Source organism: Hipposideros armiger, unplaced genomic scaffold, assembly GCF_001890085.2.
Source record: "Hipposideros armiger isolate ML-2016 unplaced genomic scaffold, ASM189008v1 scaffold_15, whole genome shotgun sequence".
In the NCBI taxonomy this organism is placed as follows: domain Eukaryota; kingdom Metazoa; phylum Chordata; class Mammalia; order Chiroptera; family Hipposideridae; genus Hipposideros; species Hipposideros armiger.
In genome coordinates, this window is record NW_017731365.1 from 5,855,451 (window position 1) to 5,876,713 (window position 21,263).

Below are 21,263 nucleotides of genomic sequence, written 5' to 3' on the forward strand. Positions count from 1 at the left end.
GCATTCCGTAAACTCCAGGCATCATAATACGTAGTTGGCATGAACAGGGCAAGGATCAGTTCTTCCATGTTGCCACTTAACTCTGATTTGAGATCCTTGATTAAATCCTGTTTAATTACAAGTACAAACTAAATACATGTGCTCTCCAAATTTTATTGCTTAAATTTTTAAAGGAAAATACGGAACAAAGGAATTGAATTGCTTTATGAAAACCTAAATTTCAAATCTGAATATTATATGCTAACAAATAGGTACATTTAAAGCTAGTTACACTCAAGCAGATATATTTTATTCATTCTATCCATAAACACAATAATAAACTCTTACTGTAGTTCCACCACTATATCAAGTACAAAGACAAGAGATACATGAAACAAAGAATAATTCCAGTGAACAAAATGATAAACAGATACTTATTAGTATAAGAAACTGTACTTGTCTATGAGGAAGTAGAACTCATCATTGTGTTCTTATTTGGAAAGATAAAATAGACATCTAGAAAGAGATAACATAAGGCAGCCTGTACTCCAGCACCAGAGGAGTAAGTAGCACAGAAGTAAATAACAGAAAAAGTTGAAACAGAACAAGTTAAAGGGGGCTACAGCAAGCAGAGAAAGTTTTTAGTCCAGTTCTTAAAGAGAATATAAAAATTAGCAGGCAAAGAGAAAGAAGGAAGATATTTCAGGCAGAAAGGAATAATACAAACTAGGAACAGAAAAGTGGTTCCCAGGCTTTGCTATGCATAAAAATCATCTGTGGAATTTTTCTGAACAATAAACAAATAAATAAATAATGTTGGGGAGGAACACTCAGAGATTCTGTGTGCCTTTTCAAGTTCTAAAGGAGATTATACTGATCAGTTAAGGTTGAGAATCACTAGTACAGAGGCAAAAATGAGCAAAGCTTGTTCAATGGGACAATAATAAGACAACCAATCTTGTTAGAAGGGAATGTTTTCACAGGTAAGTAAAACAAAAGTTGTAATTGCCGTATTTTGCCATGTATAATGCATGCTTTCCTGCCCAAATTTGTGAGGGAAAATAAGAATGTGCATTATACATGGGTAGTACTAATTCCATTTCCCTGAAAGTTTCCCTGAAACTTTTCCCTGAAAGTTTGGGCCAAAAGTTTGGGTGCGCATTATACACGGGAGCACATTATACACAGCAAAATAACAGTATATGCTTGGATTATTAACTTGAATACCAAGCTGAAGAATGTGAATTTGATTCTGCATGCTGGGAGGAGCCACTGGCAACTTTTACACAAGAAAATGGCATTAATGCAGCAATGGCAGGCAGAATGGACTGTGATGACAAAGAGGCCATGGATGAGAACATTTGGATACTGGAATATTTAGGTAAGAAGTAATAAAGGCTTGGATTTCCGTGGTGGCAATGGAAGTGGAAAGGAGACAGAAGACACATTTTTAAAGAGCCTTAACAGATGAGATCAACAAGACATAGTCAATAACCAGTTGCTAGAACAAAGCAGTGCCTGGCATAAAGTAGGCATTGAATAAATATTCACTGACTGACCAACTGATATAGAATAGGAATCAGAGAACCCATGGCAGCCTAGAAGAACAGTATTTTTATTAATTAATAGGAATTTAAGAGAAAAGGTGGCTGAGGATAAGGAAAATAGGTTGTGTGTTTAATTTTAATGCTAAAGTGATACATGAGAAAATTCAGGGCAGCATAGCACAGACTGTCTATGAACCAAAGAGATTCATAATATGGAATATACTTTTGTAAGAGAAGTGAGTCTGACATTAAGCCCTTAAGGAAATACAGAATTTGTGTCATTTAATCAGCTTTAAGACTAAAGATGTGGAGAGCTAGCTGAGTGGCTCAGTTGATTAAGAGTTGGCTTAAGAGTGCAAGCTCTCAGCACCAGGGCCGCCGGTTCGATTCCCACATGGGTCAGTGATGCTGCGCCCAAGCCAAGCTATTGCTGAGCTGCCAACTGGTGGCAGGATGGCTCAGCTGGTGTAACAACAAGATTGCCTGTTCGATGGTGGGCTATTCCCCCCACAACTAAGACTGAAATCAGCACCTTGAGCTGAGCTGCCGCCCCGATGGCTCAGTGGATAGAGCATGCGCTCTTAACAACAAGGCTGCTGGTTCGACTCCCGCATGGGATGGTGGCTATGCCCACCCGCAACTAAGATTGAACCCAGCACCTTGAGCTCAGAGGCCACGAGCTGCCGACGGGAAGCCAGATGGCGACTGGCACCCTCCACAACAAAGACTGAAGAACAGCTTGGCTGGTCCCCTCCCCCAATTCCCCAATAAAATCTTAAAAAAAAAAAAAAGGCTAAAGATGTGGATCTGGGCTGGGCAGAGTAGAATAGGTAAGGTGGGACCAAGCGATGGCCCTCATTTCCATTCTGAGAATGAATGCTACCCAGTATTCCCTTTTTAGCTGAGAAGCAATGGCACTTTTTTGCCATAGAATCTTGCTGGGTTTAGTTAGTCACAGATCATCCATTAAACAAACATTTACTAAGTGCATATTTGTTATTGTTCTGTACTGAGTGCTACAAATACAAAGATGAATATGACATGGTTTGCCTGAGGGGCGCTCACAGTTTTGGAGGGTGGACAGTGAGATAGTTATAGCAGAGGTTTTACAAAGTGCTACAGGACCACAGTGGAAGCAGCAGGTAAATTCTGCCCAGAGCAATGAGAGAAACTTCACAGCATAGCTAATTTAAACCAAGTCCTGGAGAAGTTGTTTGCCATGCAGAAAAGAAAGAAAAGGTTTTCCAGACCAAAAGAATAACATATACCAAGCACAGAAGTATAAACAATCGTGGTACGTTCAGGGAATGGCAAGAAGTTCCGTATAATCGTAAATATAGGCTATATTTAGCGGAAGGGAGAGGAGTGAGAGATGATGCCAAGGGCCAAGAATAAGCAGGGAATGAATTAAGAACTCCTTGAATCCCAGTATTAGGAGACTAAGAACCAAGCTGTTGATCATGATTGTGGTCACAATCTTTCTACTGAGCATCTATCACACACCAGACATAGTCTAAGGTATGACCATGAGATCAAGCACTACTCTAGAATTAGAAAAGCTTTTAAGAGAAAAAATTAATGAATACACCACTCCTGGGGTCTCTGGAATGTAGCTGTGTCTACTTTGTTCCACCAGTACTAATAAGACAGTATCCAACCTGACACAAATGCAGGGTCTACGGGTCACCACCGTTCATGCTCACTCAAGAAAAAGAAAAAAAAAGATACCTTGCCATACATGGTCTTAAAGGCTGTTTTAATTTTTTGCCTTTGATCGTTGGAACGGTTGGCCACAACATCCACAATTGCCTGTTCGTCTGTCNATATATGAAGACAGTGATTCGTCATCAGACACAGATGAGGACAAGCTAATGGTTGGGAGTTTTGACAGTGATGAGGAGTTGTATGAATTTTATGATAAAATGAGTTCAATAACTATATGTAATATATATTTTTTTCAAATTTCGGGCCCCAAAATTAAGGTGCATCTTATACATGGGAGCGTCTTATACATGGGGAAATATGGTAATGTATTGTATGTTGTTTTTACATCTTAAGAAACCTTTCTGGCTGGGAGAGACTGCCCGAGTAGCCAATTATTAGAGATAGCAAAAGGCCCAGCCAGGAGCATTCTTTTGATATATGAACTGACAACCCAGAGCCATACCTCCTGTAATTGGCCCTGCACACCACTAAGCAATATTTTTCTGCCTTAAAGACCCTACAGACAGGTACCAGGAATTAAAGGCCACTCCAAATTATTCAAAGTAGCCAAACCAAACTGCTTACTCTGCCCTTCCTTGCTTTTCCCTCAGAAACCCCAATAAAGGTCATGGCTTAAGTACTGCCCCCAGCCTCCTGTCTTCTGCCTCTGGACCACCCTGGTGTCTTTTCCATGTTGTCCTGTGTGTGTGTTGCCTCCTGTCTCTAGGACATTTGAGAATGAATTTTTTCCTGAGCCTCTACTATGTCTCCTTTTGTAGCCACATCTCACTGTAAACCGAAATTAATTTTAGACTGTAGTAAAGAATAAAAAAGCATTTATTTGAGCAAAAGGATGTGCAGCCTGGAGACACAGATTCAAGTAGCAACCTAAATTGTGTTTCACCAAGACAAAGGGAAGGCCGCCTTTTATAGGGAAATGTCCCACCCAGGTTTTCAATTAGGTCTGTTTTATGTAAATGAGGTATCCAAATTGTGCAGTTTTGATTGAATGGGGCAGGTCTCAGTCCATTGGTAGGAAAAAAAAATGGAACTACGGTTTTCCTAAGTTATTGACTCAGATTGTGTAAACAGGCAGGGCATAGAACGGGAAGCTAAACTGAGAATTCAATCTGAGTTCTTCCCAGTGTACAGAGTACGAGAGGAGTCCCTGCAGCAAATGGCTGTAGACTCAGTATTCATAAAATGTAGGCCCTCAGTTGACCATGGGGAGTCTATCTCAGCAAATAAATTTCTTTTCAGGGTTCACATCAAATGAATCTTCTCAGGGTCTACATGACTGATCATATCATAAAAGAATACACAACAAAATCATATCTGATAAGGGTCCACTATCCAGAATATATAAATAACCCTCACAATGCAACAATAAAGACAACCCAATTTAAAAATGGGCAAAGTATTTGAATAGACATTTTTCCAAAAAAAAAAAAAGATATGCCAATTGTCAATCAGCACAAGAAAATATGCTCATTAGTGATTAGGGAAATGCAAATCAAAACCACAGTGAGAAGCTACTTTCACATCCACTAGGAAGGCTATAATCAAACAGATTTAGTTTTATTAATAATATATTTATTTATTTATATATTATTACTATATTAATATATTTATTATTACTATATTAATATAGTTTTATTACTATCAACAGTGATAGTGTTGGGAGAAATTGGAAACCTCATTCATTGGCTGGTAGGATTGTAAAATGGTGCCACTGCTTTGGAAAATAGTTTGGCAGATCCTCAAAAAGTTAAGCATCAAGATATTATATAATCCTGAAATTCCTAATGCCATAGCCAAGAGAATTGAAAATGTGTCCACACAAAAATTTTTACATGAATGCTTTTAACAACATTATTCATAATAGCCAAAAGGTGAAAACAACCCAAATGCCCATCAATTGATGGACAAATGAAATGTACATCCATACAATGGCTTATTCAGCTATAAAACAAGAATGAAGCATTGATTCATGCTACAACACAGATGAACCTTAAAAACAGTATGCTAATTGAAAGAAGCCAGCCACAAAGGGCCACATATTACATTTCATTCTAATGAAAAGTCCCAAATAGTCAAATCCATAGAAACAGGAAGTAGATTAGTGACTGCCAGGGGCTGGGCAGGAGGACGGGGCATGAGTAGTGACTGCTAATGGGTATAAGGTTTCTTTTTGGGTGATGAAATGTTCAAACATTTATTGTGCTGATAGTTGTACAAACTTGTAATTATTCTAAAAACCACTGAATTGTACACCTTAAAAGGGTGAATGGTATATGAATTATATCTCAAGTTTTTTAAAGGTTAAAAATATATTGCTCGTACCTTTTTTTAAATACCCTACCCTCCTTTCTCATCTTTACCAAATCCCATCACTGTTACTTTTTCAAAAACTAGATGAAAACTGAACTTTTTCAATGAAACTTTTAAAAGTAATTACATCTATCTTAGTCCATTATTCTTCTACTCGTGTATCTTGCTTTTTGCCTCATATTACAATCGTAAGAAGTCTCTCTAAGAGTAAAGTTGTGTCTTATACCACCTGTATGCTCCTTGGTACTTACACAAATGTGCATTAAATTATACTTGATATTTACTATTCTTTCCCTCAATTTTTAGTACAATCATTCACCAAATCTATATTAAATATCTGCTTTGTGCCAGAGAGCTTAGCACAAAGAACTAATAAGGTTCTTATCCTCAGCAGAATTTATAATCTAACATTTACAATTTCTTTGTTTAGAACCCCCACTAGATTATAAATTTCCTTCCTTTGTATTTTTCCTGACTACCTATTCTAATGTTCAACATAATCAATAAATGATTGCTCAGTATTGGGGACAAACCTGTATTTTTTTAAAAGACTTTTATTAAAATACAGCTAACATACAATATTATATTAGTGTTAGGTGTACACCATAGTTATTCAATAAACCTGTGCTTTTAAATCACCCTGCTGTACCACTGAGCTCCTGAACTACTTCTCCAAAGAGCTGGCATTCATTCTGCCAGGGAAATACTTTAAGCGTCATTTGCTCATTAACTGAGCACCTCTTATGTGTCAAACTTCACTTTCTGGAATCATGAATAAATTGCAACTAATTTTAAAGATAAGAAATAAAGATCTTTAAGGGGTGTTAGTAAACATAAAAGTACGCTATGTATTTTATGCATATAAACATCAAATCCCTTTTTGAAAAGTTGCTATAGGCAATACTACTAATCTATTTTTTATATGGAAAGATTAGTGTTTATGAATACAGAATACCAATTTATGTAACATAAGATGTCAATTACTCTTCTAGGTTAAAAGAGCTGAATTCTTTTTTTTAAGTAATACAGTTTTGATATACCACCAACTATAATCATCCAATGGACCTAGTAGGACTGTGAAAGGCAGAGTTTTCAGCAACCTTTTTTTAAAATTCAATATTATTACACAGAATTTGAGATTGTTGTGATTTTTATTCAATTTGGTATCCCGATTAGGATAAGAGCAGTGAGAAAATTATGCTTTACAAACATTGCATTATTACTACATCGTTATGATATGGCTTGACATTGATTGAATACAGAGGAAAAATAACATTGGAATTAAGGCAATAACCACATGTGCAAACCAAGCACAATACCCTGACACAGTCCCTAAGAATAAGCTCTTTTGGTTAGTGATGGTTGATATTGCTGCATGCAGGTCAGTCACTGCTTTGAAGGGTAAGCTTTGAACAGCTTTGTTCATTTAAAAAATCTCTCCTACTGGCCCACGATGGCCAGAAGAAGCCTTCGGTAATCTCCACTCGTGTCACTTGCAATCATTGTGCCCAGGGTCTTCTGGTACATCTGAGTGAAGATCTGTTTTATTTGGACAAGATCAATCTNCCTTGCCATACATGGTCTTAAAGGCTGTTTTAATTTTTTGCCTTTGATCGTTGGAACGGTTGGCCACAACATCCACAATTGCCTGTTCGTCTGTCCCTGAAAGAACCATACATGTTTAAGTAAGGATAAGTCTGTGCTGGGTGCTCCTTGAAGACAATTCTTAGATGCTTACAAAGTGCCTGGTGCCAGAGTCAATTGAGGTATGTGCACACAGGCTGACATATAAACTTGGTTTATGGTCTAAAGTTTATTTTTACTTTAGATTCAATAACTTGAACTTATTATAAATAAGACAAAATTCTGTTTTCCTTACCAAAACCCTTCATTGCTTTACGAAGAATTTCTGCATCTCTCATAGCATCAAAGTTGGCAGCTGGTCGGATTGTTCCTTGAGTTCCCTGAGTCATCGCAGCAGGCTGAAAACAAGAGGCATAAAATCCAAGTCAGTTATTGTGGTAATCATTTCACACTAAATACATACACCAAGTCATCATGTTATACACCTAAAACTAAATGTTATATGTCAATTTTATCTCAAAAAACTGGGAAAAAAAGAAATAAAATGAAAAAATGTTCAATGTCTTTAACAAAAGAAATACAAATTAAAAAGAAAAAATCCAAGTCAGGATGTCTGCTGACAAGATGACAACTCAAGACTTCCCCCAGTCAACATTCTTAGGCAAAGAGGCCAGTGTTTGAGTTTTAAGACAAGGATATGAGCATTTTACTATCAGGGCTCACTCTGGACCAGATGGGAAAGACCTATCCTCCTGTTGCCAAAAGATAGCCAGACACCAAACTTTCAGGAGACAAGATAATCAGACTTGTGAAATTAGTCACAACCTTCCTATGCCTTGAATCCCACTTGGTATTCCTTGGAATTCCTTGGTATATAAGGTTTAGAGGGAGGGAGAGGCATGGAAGATGATGCAAAGGACCAAGAATAAGCAGAGGCTACGTAAGTCCTTGAATCTCACAGTTCGGAGAACATTGAGGACTTTCAAATTCCAGTTGGAATTCCTTCTTGGTAGAATAAGAGGTGAAAAAAGAGATGAGACCTGAATAGTAGATGAGCAACAGTGTTTAATTTAAAGACAAAAGTATAATAATGCCTTTAGTAAAGTAGAACATGAGTTGCCCAACAAGGTTTTGAACAAGAAATATAATTTTGGTAATATCTCTTCATTTCCTCTATGGGCCCTGATTATTAGACATGAAATAGAACATTTTATATTAAGAAAAGCACAAAATGAAAGTGGTGATTAGAGATTCCAGGAGGTACAATATTCTTCATAGATTTTATAAGGAAATAAACCAGAAAGCAAAATAGGGGCTATATATTTAAAATAAAAATCTATGAGGATATTTTTTTAAATCGTCATAGGACAAATGTCACAGTAATAATTGTTTCAGGCAAGAATTATCAATAGATGTTAAAAATTAGTGTGTAAAGCATGATGAGAACCAAGCCACTTGCATAGTTTATAATGTTATAAATGAAAACCTTCCCTAGTTTATAATGTTACACCATCTTAAACAAATGATTGAAATTAATTATCACCAGTAATAGAATAAGTCAACAATAAGTGCCTCCTGATATGATGCACTGAGGATGCAACATCATTTCTGTGGTATCCCTGCCCAAATGACATAACTTGAATTTAAGCATGAGGAAATATCAGACAAACCCAAATTAAGGAATGGTTTACAAAATAACTGGTAACACTCTTTGCAAGCGTCATGGTCATGAACAACAAAGACTAAAGATTGTTTCACACTAAAGGAAATTTAAGAGACAGGACAATAAATGCAATATTTCATCCTTGATTTGATCCTGAACCAGAAGAGGGCATTACAGGGACAACTGGTGAAGACTGGATAAAATTGGATAATAGTATTACATGAATGTAATTTTCTGATCTTGATCATTGCGTTGTGTTAATGTAAGAAGTTAACATCTGGAGAATCTGAGTAAAGGGTAAACAGAAATTCTATGTATTTTTTTTACAATTTTTTTTGTAAGTCTGAAGTTATTTCAAAATTAAAAGTTAAAAAAAATTTAAAATGCAAAGCTATGAAACAATTCAATACTTTTCTTAAAATAGTCAAATCAAGGCTTAAGAGGGATGAAATGAAGCACGATGATATCCCTACAACATTTTTTAAAACTTTAATAATATATTTTATTTAACCCAATATTTCTAAAATATCGTTTAAACATGCAATCAACATCATTTAAAAATATACAATGGGGGTGACTGGTTAACTCAGTTGGTTAGAGCATGGTGCTGATGACACCAAGATTGCCGGTTTAATCCCCACATGGGCCACTGTGAGCTGCGCCCTCCCTAAAAAAGTCAACTATGCCATTGTAGCATGAAAGCAGTGTGTAACCAATGACCATGGCTGGTCCCCAATAAAATAAAAAATAAAAAATACTATGATTCAATTGTTTTTTAGGCAACTGAAACTGCATTTGGAGTTACACCCATTGAATACAGCAATCTGCCAACATCTGTGGGGGTAAAATAAATAGAGAAAGGGAGCAGACCATCATTCCACAAGCATTTTTATGGTCAATAATTCCTCCCACTCATCTACATCTTACACCAGCATTTTCTTCTACCAGTAAGCTTTACCAACCAGCCCTTCACTAGTTTCTAAGCGAGGAATGTAAGCAGAGAACTATAATAAATGCTTGTATAGTGGTTTTAAGGAAAACTAAAATTCTTCTACTTGTAGCAAATATTCAAGTATAAAATTTTGAAAAACTGCCATATTAGAATTGGGTCAATCAGGAGAGGTCAGCTGGCTCAAGTGCCCAACAAAGACAGAAGTTTTCTTTACATCTTTACACACAGACACAGACACAGACAGACAGACACAGACACAGACACACACACACACACACACACACACCCGAGCCTCTATAAGATTTTTCAGTTGACAGGGAGCTCACCCCTCGCAAGGTAGCCTATTGTACTTCCCTTTAGAAGCTCTTGCAAAACCTACCACTCTGTTAACTTCCACCTACTGGTTTTACTTCTATCTTACAGTGGTAATTGTAGCATCAAAATAAGTTGCATATGCATGTGTTTTCCTTTTAGTGTTTTATGTTTTAAAATCTTTTATATTGAGTCATAAAATGATGTCTCAAATTATATGCAGGTTTCAACTAAAATAAAATCAAAATTCTCATAGCAAATGATTAAAATAGCTACAGATTTATAATATGACTAACAATCAACTTCAACAGTAAAAAAACGGCTTCAAAGCAATTTACTATGTGCTTCAGAGGAATATCATTTGCTACGTCAGCAAACCAGCAGAGAGACCATTGGTCTGGGAGTCAGAAGAGCTAGAATCTAGTCTCAGCTTTGTCTTTCACTAGCTGTGTGGCCATGGACAAGTTTCTTAATCTCTGTGAAGCTCAAATTTCTCAAATCAGGAAATGGCTAAGGTATTTCTATTCCAGTACTGTAATCCTTCTCCCACCTCAGCCACTCGCATTTATTATGGAAATAAATGAGAATATCAAGATAAAATTAAGCATAAAAGTATACTGTTTATGTTCCTAGTAATTTGGATAGGATATAAAAAATTAACATGGCAATTAAAAAATAAAACTTAATATTAAAACAAGGAGCTATACAGAGATGGGACAAAGATTTGATATATGGGAGACCTTCTGGGGCTACTGGGAAATCTATTCAACAGACATTAATTGGCTGCCATGTTTAAAGCCCTTCCAAGCACGTAAAGATAAAACAGATACAGTTGAGCCCTTAGGAAGTGGTGAGAGACAAATACACAAGAAATCGGAAACAAACGAAGGCACATGTAGGGTATCTAGTTTTTAGTGAACATTAGAAAACCTTACTCACTTCACTGCTATACTCCAAAGAAACAGGAGAGAAAACAGGATAGGAAGGAAAAGATTCTGTATTGATCTGAAAGAAGAGTGGAAAGTTACAAAGGTAAAAATGGAAAACAAAACACTTCATAAAACACCACCAAAAATACCACTCACCCAAGTTCATGGTTGTAACTGCCAGCGAGGGAAGAGGAAAAAGAACTAAAACCCATGCTAAGAGCCCAAGTGAATCTCTATGAAAAAGTTATGAGTATCATCACCTGTGAGAAGGGACCTATGCTTGTCTTATCAAAGTCATCAGGACTCTACTTAAAGCAGATGGACCAGAGAGAGCATGGAGTCTATCAGAAGCAAAGATTAAAGCCTTAAGAGATGTCATAGACCATCTCCTCTGCTTCACAGAAAGCTCTAATGTTGGCAAATGAGTGGTGCCCTTCTTTGGCAGTATTCAGTTACCCAGACTAAATTTAAAAGATGGGAGCAAAAATACCTGACTAGAGTAAGGAGCTTGTCCTCCAGGATACTGAGAAGGCATCTGTCCTCCAGGAAAGCCACCTACATGTTAAAAAATATACAGCAAACAGGTGTTACATAATTTAATTTTTGAAAACAGCATTATTATGAACATGGAAACATATTAAAAACATTCACACTATGTTATTCACTAGGGTAACTTTTTTAATATTATAATTTACTGAATCTAAAACCAATTTTGGTTATAAGAACCTGTTAAAATGTTCCACGTCCCACTTAATATCCTAACTAATACTTTTTAATAATTGTTTTATTTTTGAATTACAATTGATATACAATATTATATTAGTTTCAGGTGTACAACATAGTGATTAGACATTTATATAACTTACAAAGTGATCAATCTAGTACCCATCTGACATCATACATAGTTATTACAATATTATTGACTATAATCCTTATGCTATACTTTATGATAGTTTTTTTTTTTTTAACTCTTGAACCAGATTAAATTCTGATTCTATCTGGAAATCAGGATGTCAGGACATAGCTCTGGGGGTTGTTTCATTTGTGATATAACAGCGAGCTGAGAAGTTCCTGAAGGTTTTGCTTTTCTGACTTTGGGACATTATTTTTTTAATCAAAAAGTGGGTCCTTATTTTGATCTTACTGATTAAACTTTTTCATCAAATTAATACATTTCATGAAATCACATATTTAAAACTATGTATAGGAGTACTTAGCATAAATATTTACTAACAACTATCCCAAACATAAACTAAGTTCTCTCAGTGGCAACTGAAAAATTCAAAATATAATGCTATTGTTTTCTCTAGACAGCTGGTACATACCAGGTAGTGGGACCTGTGCTGGGCCACCTCCATAAGACTGTGAGGGTGGCTGTGGATAGCCAGAAAAGCCTGCTCCACCTGGTGGGGCTCCAAACCCTTGGCCTGGAGGAACTAGAGAAAAGAATAAATTAACTCCAGTGACAGTTCTCGCGATTGAAGAGAAAACTTTAGAAAAATATCTACTTTTAACAGTGAAAAAAAATATACTATTAATGCTTTCTACTATGTATACTATTAATTCAACTTCTTTTATTTTTTTTTTTAGTATTAGTTTTAGGTGTGCAGCAGTGATTAGGCATTTATATAATCCATGAAGTGATCCCCCTGGTAAGTCCAGCACCCATCTGACACCATACAGAGTCTTTACAACATTATTGATTATATTCCCCATACTGTATTTCACATCCCTGTGACTATTTTGAGACTACCAATTTGTACTTCCTAATCCCTTCACCTTCTCCCCCATCTTCCCAATCCCCTCCCATCTAGCAACCATCAGTTTGTTCTCTGTATCTATAAGCCTATTTCTGTTTTGTTTGCTCGTTTGTTCTGTTCTTTAGATTCCACATGTAAGTGAGATCATATGGTATTTGTCTTTCTCAGTCTGACTTATTTCACTTAGCAAAATGTCCTCTAGGTCCATCCATCTTGTTGCAAATGGTAAGATTTCATTCTTTTTTATGGCAGAGTATTTCTACATTGTATAAATGTACCACAATTTTTTTATTCAGTTATCTATTGATGGGCATTTCGGTTCTTTCCGTATCTTGGCTATTGTGAATAGCACTGTGGTAAACATAGAAGTGCATATATATTTTTTGAATTAGTGTTTTGAATTTCTTTAGATAAATACCCAGTAGTGGAACTGCTCATTCATGAGGTAGTTCTTTTTAATTTTCTGAGGAGGCTCCATAGTGTTTACAATAGTGGCTGCACCAATTTGCAATCCCACCAACAGTGCAGGAGGGTTCTCTTTTCTCCACATCCTCGCCAACATTTGTTTGTTGATTTATTAACGATCGTCATTCTGACAGGAGGTGGTATCTTATTGTGGTTTTTATTTGCATTTCTCTGATGACTAGTTACATTGAACATCTTTTCATGTCTATTGACCATGTGTATGTCCTTTGGAGAAATGTCTGTTCAGGTCCTCTGCCCATTTTTGTATTGGATTATTTGTTTTTTTGTTTTGAGTTATATGAGTTCTTTATAAATTTGGATATTAACCCCTTATGGGATGTATCATTGGCGAATATCTTCTTCCATTTAGTAGGATGTCTTTTCGTTTTGTTGATGGTTTCCTTTGCTATGTAAAAACCTTTCAGTTTCATCTAGTCCCATTTGTTTATTTTTTTCTTTTGTTTCCCTTTCCTGAGGAGATATATCAGAAAAAATTTTACTAAGAGCTATGTCGGAGAGTCTACTGCCTATGTTTTCTTCTAGGAGTTTTATGGTTTCAGGTCTTACATTTAAATCTTTAATCCATTGAGTTTACTATTGTATATGGCGTTAAGAAGGTGGTCCAGTTTAATTTTTTGCATGTATTGTCCAGTTTTCCTAGCATTGTTTATTAAATAGACTGTCTTTACCCCAATGTAAATTCTTGCTTCCTTTGTCATTAAATGACCATATAAGCATGGATTTGTTTTGGGGCTCTCTATTCTGTTCCATTGATCTATGTGCCTCTTTTTATGTCAAAACCATGGTGTTTTGATTACTATAGACTTGTATTATAATTTGGTATCAGGTAATGTGATACCTCCAGCTTTGTTCTTCTCAGAATTGCCATGGCTATTCGGGGTCTTTCATGGTTCCATATAAATTACAGGATTATTTGTTCAAGTTCTGTGAAAAATGCCATTGGTATTTTGATAGGCATTGTGTTGAATCTATATATTGCTTTGGACAGTATGGACATTTTTAACTATATTAATTCTTCCTATCCATGAGCATGGTATGTTTCCATTTATTTGTATCTTCTTTAATTTCTCTTTTCAATGTCATAATTTTCTGAGTACAGGTCTTTTATTTCTTTGGTTAAATTTATTCCTAAGTATTTTTTTTTTGATGCAATTGTAATGGGGGTTTTTTCTTAATTTCTCTTTCTGATAGTTCGTTATTAGTGTATAAAAATGCAACTGGGGCCGGCCGAGTGGCACGATGGTAAGAACTGGCTTGGGGCGCCAGAGGGCCCCGGTTTGGATCCCACATATGAGGGCCAGTGACACTGCCCTCTACAGCTAAGATGCTGAACAACAGCTCGACCTGGAGCTGGGCTGCCATGAGTCGCCGGCGACAGCGTAGGCTGCAGCCCCTGTGGCAGTGGGTTGCCATGGGCTACCGTGTGTAGCCAGCAGCCAGCGTGAGTGGCCAGCAGCCGCAGTGAGCGGCTGTCCAGAAGCCGGCGACTGATCTGCCTCACCCGGGAAGAGTGCAATGATGGTGCCAACTTGGGCCAGTGAAGCGGCGTCCTCCACAACTAGACTGAAGAACAAAAATGACAGCAACTTGTCTGTTCCCATCCCCCCAATTCCCCAATAAAAATCTTAAAAAAAAAATGCAACTGATTTCTGTATATTAATATTGTATCCTGCTACTTTACTAAATTCATTTATCTAAATTCAAATTCTTACCAACTCCTTCCCCATTGAAACAAATTTAAAAATTTTACTTCAATTATCTGCCTTACTAACTTACAGTACACAAGTGCTAAGTTTTCTTTTTAACCTTTAGACAAAGCTATCCTATCATAATCATGCTAATTGAAATGCCTTAATCACTTCTTAAGATAACAAATAATCAAATTGTTATATATTGGTCCTTCATTATCATATTTCTTCCAATTCCTTTCACAACAGAATTTTTGAGATTGTTCCCAGTTTTTGGGCCCCTGACAACCTTTATCCCTCTATCTCACCAGCTATGTCCTCGTCTAAGGTAGAAAGTAGGCTAAGGGGCCGGCCGAGTGGCTCAGTTGGTTAAGAGCTCGCTCAAGAGTATGAGCTCTGAGCAACAGCAGTTCGATGCCCGGCCCGAGCTGAGCTGCCAACAGGTGGCAGGATGGCTCAGCTAAAAAAAAAAAAAGAAATTAGGCTAAGAGTTACGCTGACCTCATACAAAACAATCAGGAATAAAGAGGATAAAGTAGAGAAGGAAAAAGTGCTGTAGCAACCCCAAATCATCAGGAATTCCATGACCCATAACTCACCTCCAGGGTAGGATGGAGCTGCCCCTGGCTGTGGGGCACCAGGATAGCCTCCTGGGGCTGGATAACCGCCAGGGGCAGGGTAGCCTCCAGCTCCTGGGTAACCACCGCTTGGTGCTGCTGGGTAGGCACCTCCTCCCATTGGAGGGAAGCCAGTAGGATAAGGATACTGACCCGGAGGAGGAAAAGAGGACTCCTGACCCGCAGGCTGAAAAACCAGAAAAAATTTCAAATGAATGCGAACATAGAAAAATATGACCCATCTAAAAAAAGGAAAACAGATCAATGTTAAGGTCCAGCTTGTTCTTTTACATATTGAAAGCCCCATTAGGAGTCCTGGTATATCTTATACTAGTTTGTCAGTATACTACATTTGTGAGGACACTTGTTTTTCAGAACTCAGTTACATTTAATTCTACCTGTGTCAGGCAAGATGGGTCTGTTTCTCTATATGGGAGTAAGACCCACACTCTTTCCAAACCTTCAGGAAGAATTAAAAATGCTCATTAATTCCTTTAATTTCCTAGCACCTAAAATATGAGAAAGATCTACTTCTCCAACCTAAAGTAAGGAATTCATGGCTCTCTTGCAAAACCTGGACCTGTTGCATAATAGAAAAAAAGGTGATCTGGGTCACACATGGGGTGTGAAATTTTGGACATCGGTTCAGACTAGACAATGTCTAAGTGTAGCAGAGATTGTTAAGTGTCCACTAAACTTTCTCCCCGGCCACAAAGCTAGACTACATTTCCTAGCGCCCCTTGCAGTTATGTGGGACCCTATGACTGAATACTGGTGAAAAAAATGTGGACAGAATAATATACACCACTTCCAACCTGGCCCCTGAAAACCTCCTGCCTAGTCTTCTACGCTCTCTCTTCCTCTCTTTTCCCCTTCATCTGCCAGCTGTAAGCAGAGGACCCAGGGGAGGGCTCCAAGGCACTAGAGGATGGTATAGCTAATACCTGGAAGGGACCTGAGAACCTGAAAGACTACACGCCAACCCCACCCCCACTGACTCCCAGGAGACTAAAGAAATGAGTTTTTGTGTTCAGTCATTGGGATATTTGGGTTATCTGTTTCAGCAATTAGCCTATACTGACTGAAATGGTTGCCAGAGTCTAGTTTAGAACATAGGTACCTGGAAAATATTCATAATTCTCATCTCTCCTATGGTAAATTCAGAAGAGCTATATTCACTTTACATAAGGATACACACATTATCATTAATCTGTAGGCCCCTCTTTCTATTCTCAGTTAGAAAGAAGCCCTTCATATACTTATGAGTATAAAATTGAAATGCATGATTCTCACCTATGCCTCAGCTATGACTTTAGCCCTCAGAGTAGTACAGGCATCAACAAGGGAGAACTTGGTGGCACATTTGTAAAATGTGCTCCAAATATTACAAGTCTCAGAACTACAAATTCAGGGCCCTCTAATCCATTGCAATTTGTTATCTCTGAGTCAAGCCCTTCTTAATTATTTTAAACGTTCTAACGCAAAGGTTAAAAACCAGTAACTCATGGGATGAACACAGCTTACATTTTTATTGACTCATATAGCATTTAACATTTAAAAAAATCAATTCCCCAATTTTAAAAATCAGGGCAATTTAATATAAAATCCAGTTTTCTCCCTTTATGTAAAGAAATGGAGTATCTAGCAGCTTTGGGTCTGCCTCCCTGTGTGGCCACATCAGGCTAAAGCTGAGTAGCTACTAGCTTTCCATAGGTGAAGCAAGTGCCCCCTAGGTCTTCCACAACACCCACCTTCACTCATTCTATTCAGTTTATAACCCCTGCTCTAGCATATCTACAAGATCTGTCATGGGCTAGTCCTATGTATCACCTGTTCCAAGGATATAAGCTCTTTTAGTATTATAAGTTGCAATACTCACAGGATATCCAGGGAAAGGTGGGTAGCCGGTGGGGGGATAGCCTGGATATGACATTCTGTAACAACAATAAAAAATGTTATCTTTAATTTCTTATATGGGTTAAGGCCTGTGGAAATAACTATTGTCATAGGGTTTTATACAAAAGTTACCTTATTTCAAAAGAGTCTGACTGGCATTCAAATGTGGATATTAGGGGCAAATGCAAAGCTTATAAAATGCTTCTTCATTTCACCATTCGTACCAATGGAGTCCGTATAGCATAGTAAATGTTCCAACTTCATTCTCCTCATACCATACAATTAAAAAAAAAATTTTTTTTTTTAATTGGGTAACTGTGTTTTTCCGGGACCCATCAGCTCCAAGTCAAGTCGTTGTCCTTCAATCTAGTTGCAGAGGGCGCAGCTCACTGGCCCATGTGGGAATCAAACCAGCAACTTTGTTGTTCAGAGCACGCACTCTAACCAACTGAGCCACTCAGCTGCCCCTCATACCATACAATTTATTTCATATGTGAGTACTACCGGTACTATTATTTATGGAATATTTTTCTTTAAGCCAATTAATTTTTCACTTAAACCTATTATTTTTTTAAAGTTGCAGAAAAGGACAGTTTATTAGAAGAAAAAATACATTTCAAAGAAGCAGAATTGGGCCCGAACAGTAGAGAATGGCTCAAAGGCCATTATTAGAAGAGAAAGTACACTCCAAAGAGCTTGGAGCAGGCCGAGCAAAGGAAGCTCAAAAGGCCTAAACCTATTTTAAAAGTTTGCTTTATACCACTTCCATTAAGTGGGAAACTTGCTCTAGTTTTCTTGCCACAAAGAGAAAGTAATATTAAAATGAATATATAAATATTAAAATACTTTCCACATGCCACAGAAATCACGTTACATGGTGATATAACCACATTACAGGAAATAATGGCATAATGGTTGAGAGTTAACATTCTGTAGACACACACACCTGGATTAAATCCTGGCTTAATTTTTATAAATTTTTGATAATGGAAAATTTCAAACTTATTCAAACGTAAAGGTAATAGCATAAGAAACACCACAGACTCATCACCCAGCTGCAATTACCAATTCACGGTTAATCTTGTTTTTTCAATACTCGCACTCACTCCCACCACTCCACTGGAATGTTCTGAAGCAAACCCCAGATATTCTATCATTTTAACCTATATATACTTCAGTATATTAAAACATAACTTTTTAAAAAATTAACGGGGCCGCTTTAAAAATATAACCATAACAACATCAATGTGTCAGTGTTAAAATTTACAATTGTCTTTTAAATATTTTTATTGTTATTTTTTATTTATTTATTTTTTTATCTTTTAGATTTTTTTTAGCTGAGCCATCCTGCCACCTGTTGGCAGCTCAGCGTCAGCTCAGCTCGGGTGGGCATCGAACTGCTGTTGCTCAGAGCTCTCACTCTTGAGCGAGCTCTTAACCAACTGAGCCACTCGGCCGGCCCTCGATTGTTTTTTTTTTTTTATTTTGTGCTTGTTTATTATAGAAAATTTCAAACATTTAAAAGTAGAGAGAACAGTATTAGGATGAACTATATGACATTACTAAAACTCAACTGGTCTTAACATGCAAAACAAGTCTTGTGATTCAACCTAATACAATGAATGTCCATATAACCTTCATGTTTAGTTTCAATTATCAAGTCATGGTTAATCATATTTCATGTGTATCCCAACGACCATCCTTCCCTGGATTACCTTAAAGCAAATAACCAGATATCGTATTGCTTTACTTATAAGTACTTCAATATATTATCTGTAAAAAGACAAGGACTTTTAAACCACATTCACTCAAATACTGTACCTTAAAAATTTGTTCATTAAAAAAAATTTTTTTTCATATGTCTCTTAAGTCTCTTTTAGCCTATAAGCCTCCCCTCTTCTTGTGGTTTATTTGTTGAAGAATCCTTGCAGTTTGTCCTGAAATCTCCCACAATCTAGAATCTCCATAAATGACTGAATTTCCATAAATTCTTTAACAGTTATTTCCTATAAATTAGTAGTCAGATCTATAAGCTTGATGAGATTCAGGTTACTTTTGTTGGCAAGAATACTCAATAAACGGCCTGCTGAGTGGCTCAGCTGGTTAAGAGCTCGCTTGGCAGCGCCAGCTCTGAGCAGCAGGGCTGCGGTTCGGATCCCACATTGAGGGCTAGTGACACTCACCCTCTACAGCTAAGTCAATGAACAACAGCTCAACCTGGAGCTGGGCTGCTGTGAGTCACCGGCAATGGGGTAGGCTGCAGCGGGCTGCCATGAGCTACATGAGTGGCTGGCAGCCAGCGTGAGCGGCTGGCAGCCAGTATGAGCTGCCGGGAGCAGCTATGAGCGGCCGACCCATTTGCCTCATTCGGGAAGAGCACAATGATCATACCAACATGGGCCAGTGAAGCGAAGTCCTCCACAGCTAGACTGAAGAACAGAAATAGCAATTGTCTACCTGTCTGTTCCCCTTCCCCGATTCCCCAACGCTGTTCCCCTCCCCCCAATTCCCCAATTAAAAAAAAAAAAAAGAGTGCAGGCTCTGAGCAACGGGGCCACCAGTTCGATTTCCACATGGGCCAGTGATGCCATGACCGAGCTGAGCTGCCATTGAGCTGCCAACAGGTGGCAGGATGGCTCAGCTGGTGTAACAACAAGATTGCCTGTTCGATGGTGGTACACGCCCACCTGCAACTAAGACTGAACTTGGCACCCTGAGCTTAGCTACCGCCCGGGTGGCTTGGTGGATAGAGCGTGCGCTCTTAACAACAGGGCTGCTGGTTCGACTCCCACATGGGATGGTGGCTACGCCCACCCACAACTAAGATTGAACACAGCACCTTGAGCTTAGAGACCACTAGCTGCTGACGGGAAGCCAGATGGCGACTGGCACCCTCCACAACGAAGATTGAAAAACAATAACTTGGCTGGTCCCCTTCCCCAATTCCCCAACACTGTTCCCCTTTCCCAATTCCCAAATAAAATTAAAAAAAAAAAGATAGGGTGGCTGAATGGATAAGAAAACAAGACCCTTATATATGCTGACTACATGAGACTCACTTCAGACTGGAAGATACACACAGACTGAAAGTAAAGAGATGGAATAAGATATTTCATAAAAATCAAAACAAAACAAAAAGCTGGCATAGTAATACTTATACCAGACAAAACAGACTTTAAAACAAAGGCTATAATAAGAAACAAAGACGGTCCCAATAATCCCACTTCTGGGTTTTATCCAAAGAAACCGAAAACACTACTTCAAGGAGACATGTGCATCCATATTGTTCATTGCAGCATTATTTACAATGGCCAAGGTGTGGAGGCAGCCTGGGTGTCTAGTGATGGATGAATAAAGAGCAAGTGGTATATATATACATAGGATATTGCTCGACCATGGATGGGAATGGGTTCTTGCCATCTGTGAAAGCATGGAAGAACCTGGAGGGTATGGTGCTGAGTGGAGTATATCAGACAGAGTAAGACAGATGCAATGTGATTCCGCCTATATGTGGACTCTAAAGAATAAAATCCACAAACAAAACAGAAACAAACTCAGAGATACAAAGAACATTTTGATGGTTGCCAGACAGGAGCAGGACGGGGAGTGGTGTAAAAAAGGGGAAGAGATTAGGAACAAATGGATTGTTACACAGTAGTCACGGGGATGTAGGGTGTAGCATAAAGAATATAGTCAAGGGCCGGCTGAGTGGCACATTGGTTAAGAACTGGCTTGGGACACCAGCTCTGAGCAGCAGGGCCCCGGTTTGAATCCCACATGAGGGCCAGTGACACTGCCCTCTGCAGCTAAGATGG

General features: G+C 38.0%; 1 protein-coding gene across 1 annotated transcript in view; it reads right to left on the bottom strand.

Annotated features, from left to right (window-relative positions):
- The window catches only part of ANXA7 (annexin A7), a 38,330-nt gene extending 20,620 nt beyond the window's left edge, over positions 1 to 17,710 (bottom strand). The window contains exons 1-9 of the mRNA XM_019624674.1: positions 17,581 to 17,710; positions 17,432 to 17,486; positions 15,535 to 15,739; positions 12,327 to 12,437; positions 11,492 to 11,556; positions 11,012 to 11,077; positions 7,441 to 7,543; positions 7,131 to 7,223; positions 2 to 109 (exon numbers count right to left, since the gene is read on the bottom strand). Of these exons, the coding sequence (XP_019480219.1) occupies positions 2 to 109; positions 7,131 to 7,223; positions 7,441 to 7,543; positions 11,012 to 11,077; positions 11,492 to 11,556; positions 12,327 to 12,437; positions 15,535 to 15,739; positions 17,432 to 17,485 (805 nt within the window). The 5' untranslated portion in view covers position 17,486; positions 17,581 to 17,710. The remainder of the gene's footprint in view (position 1; positions 110 to 7,130; positions 7,224 to 7,440; positions 7,544 to 11,011; positions 11,078 to 11,491; positions 11,557 to 12,326; positions 12,438 to 15,534; positions 15,740 to 17,431; positions 17,487 to 17,580) is intronic.
- Between the last annotated feature and the right edge of the window lie 3,553 nt (positions 17,711 to 21,263).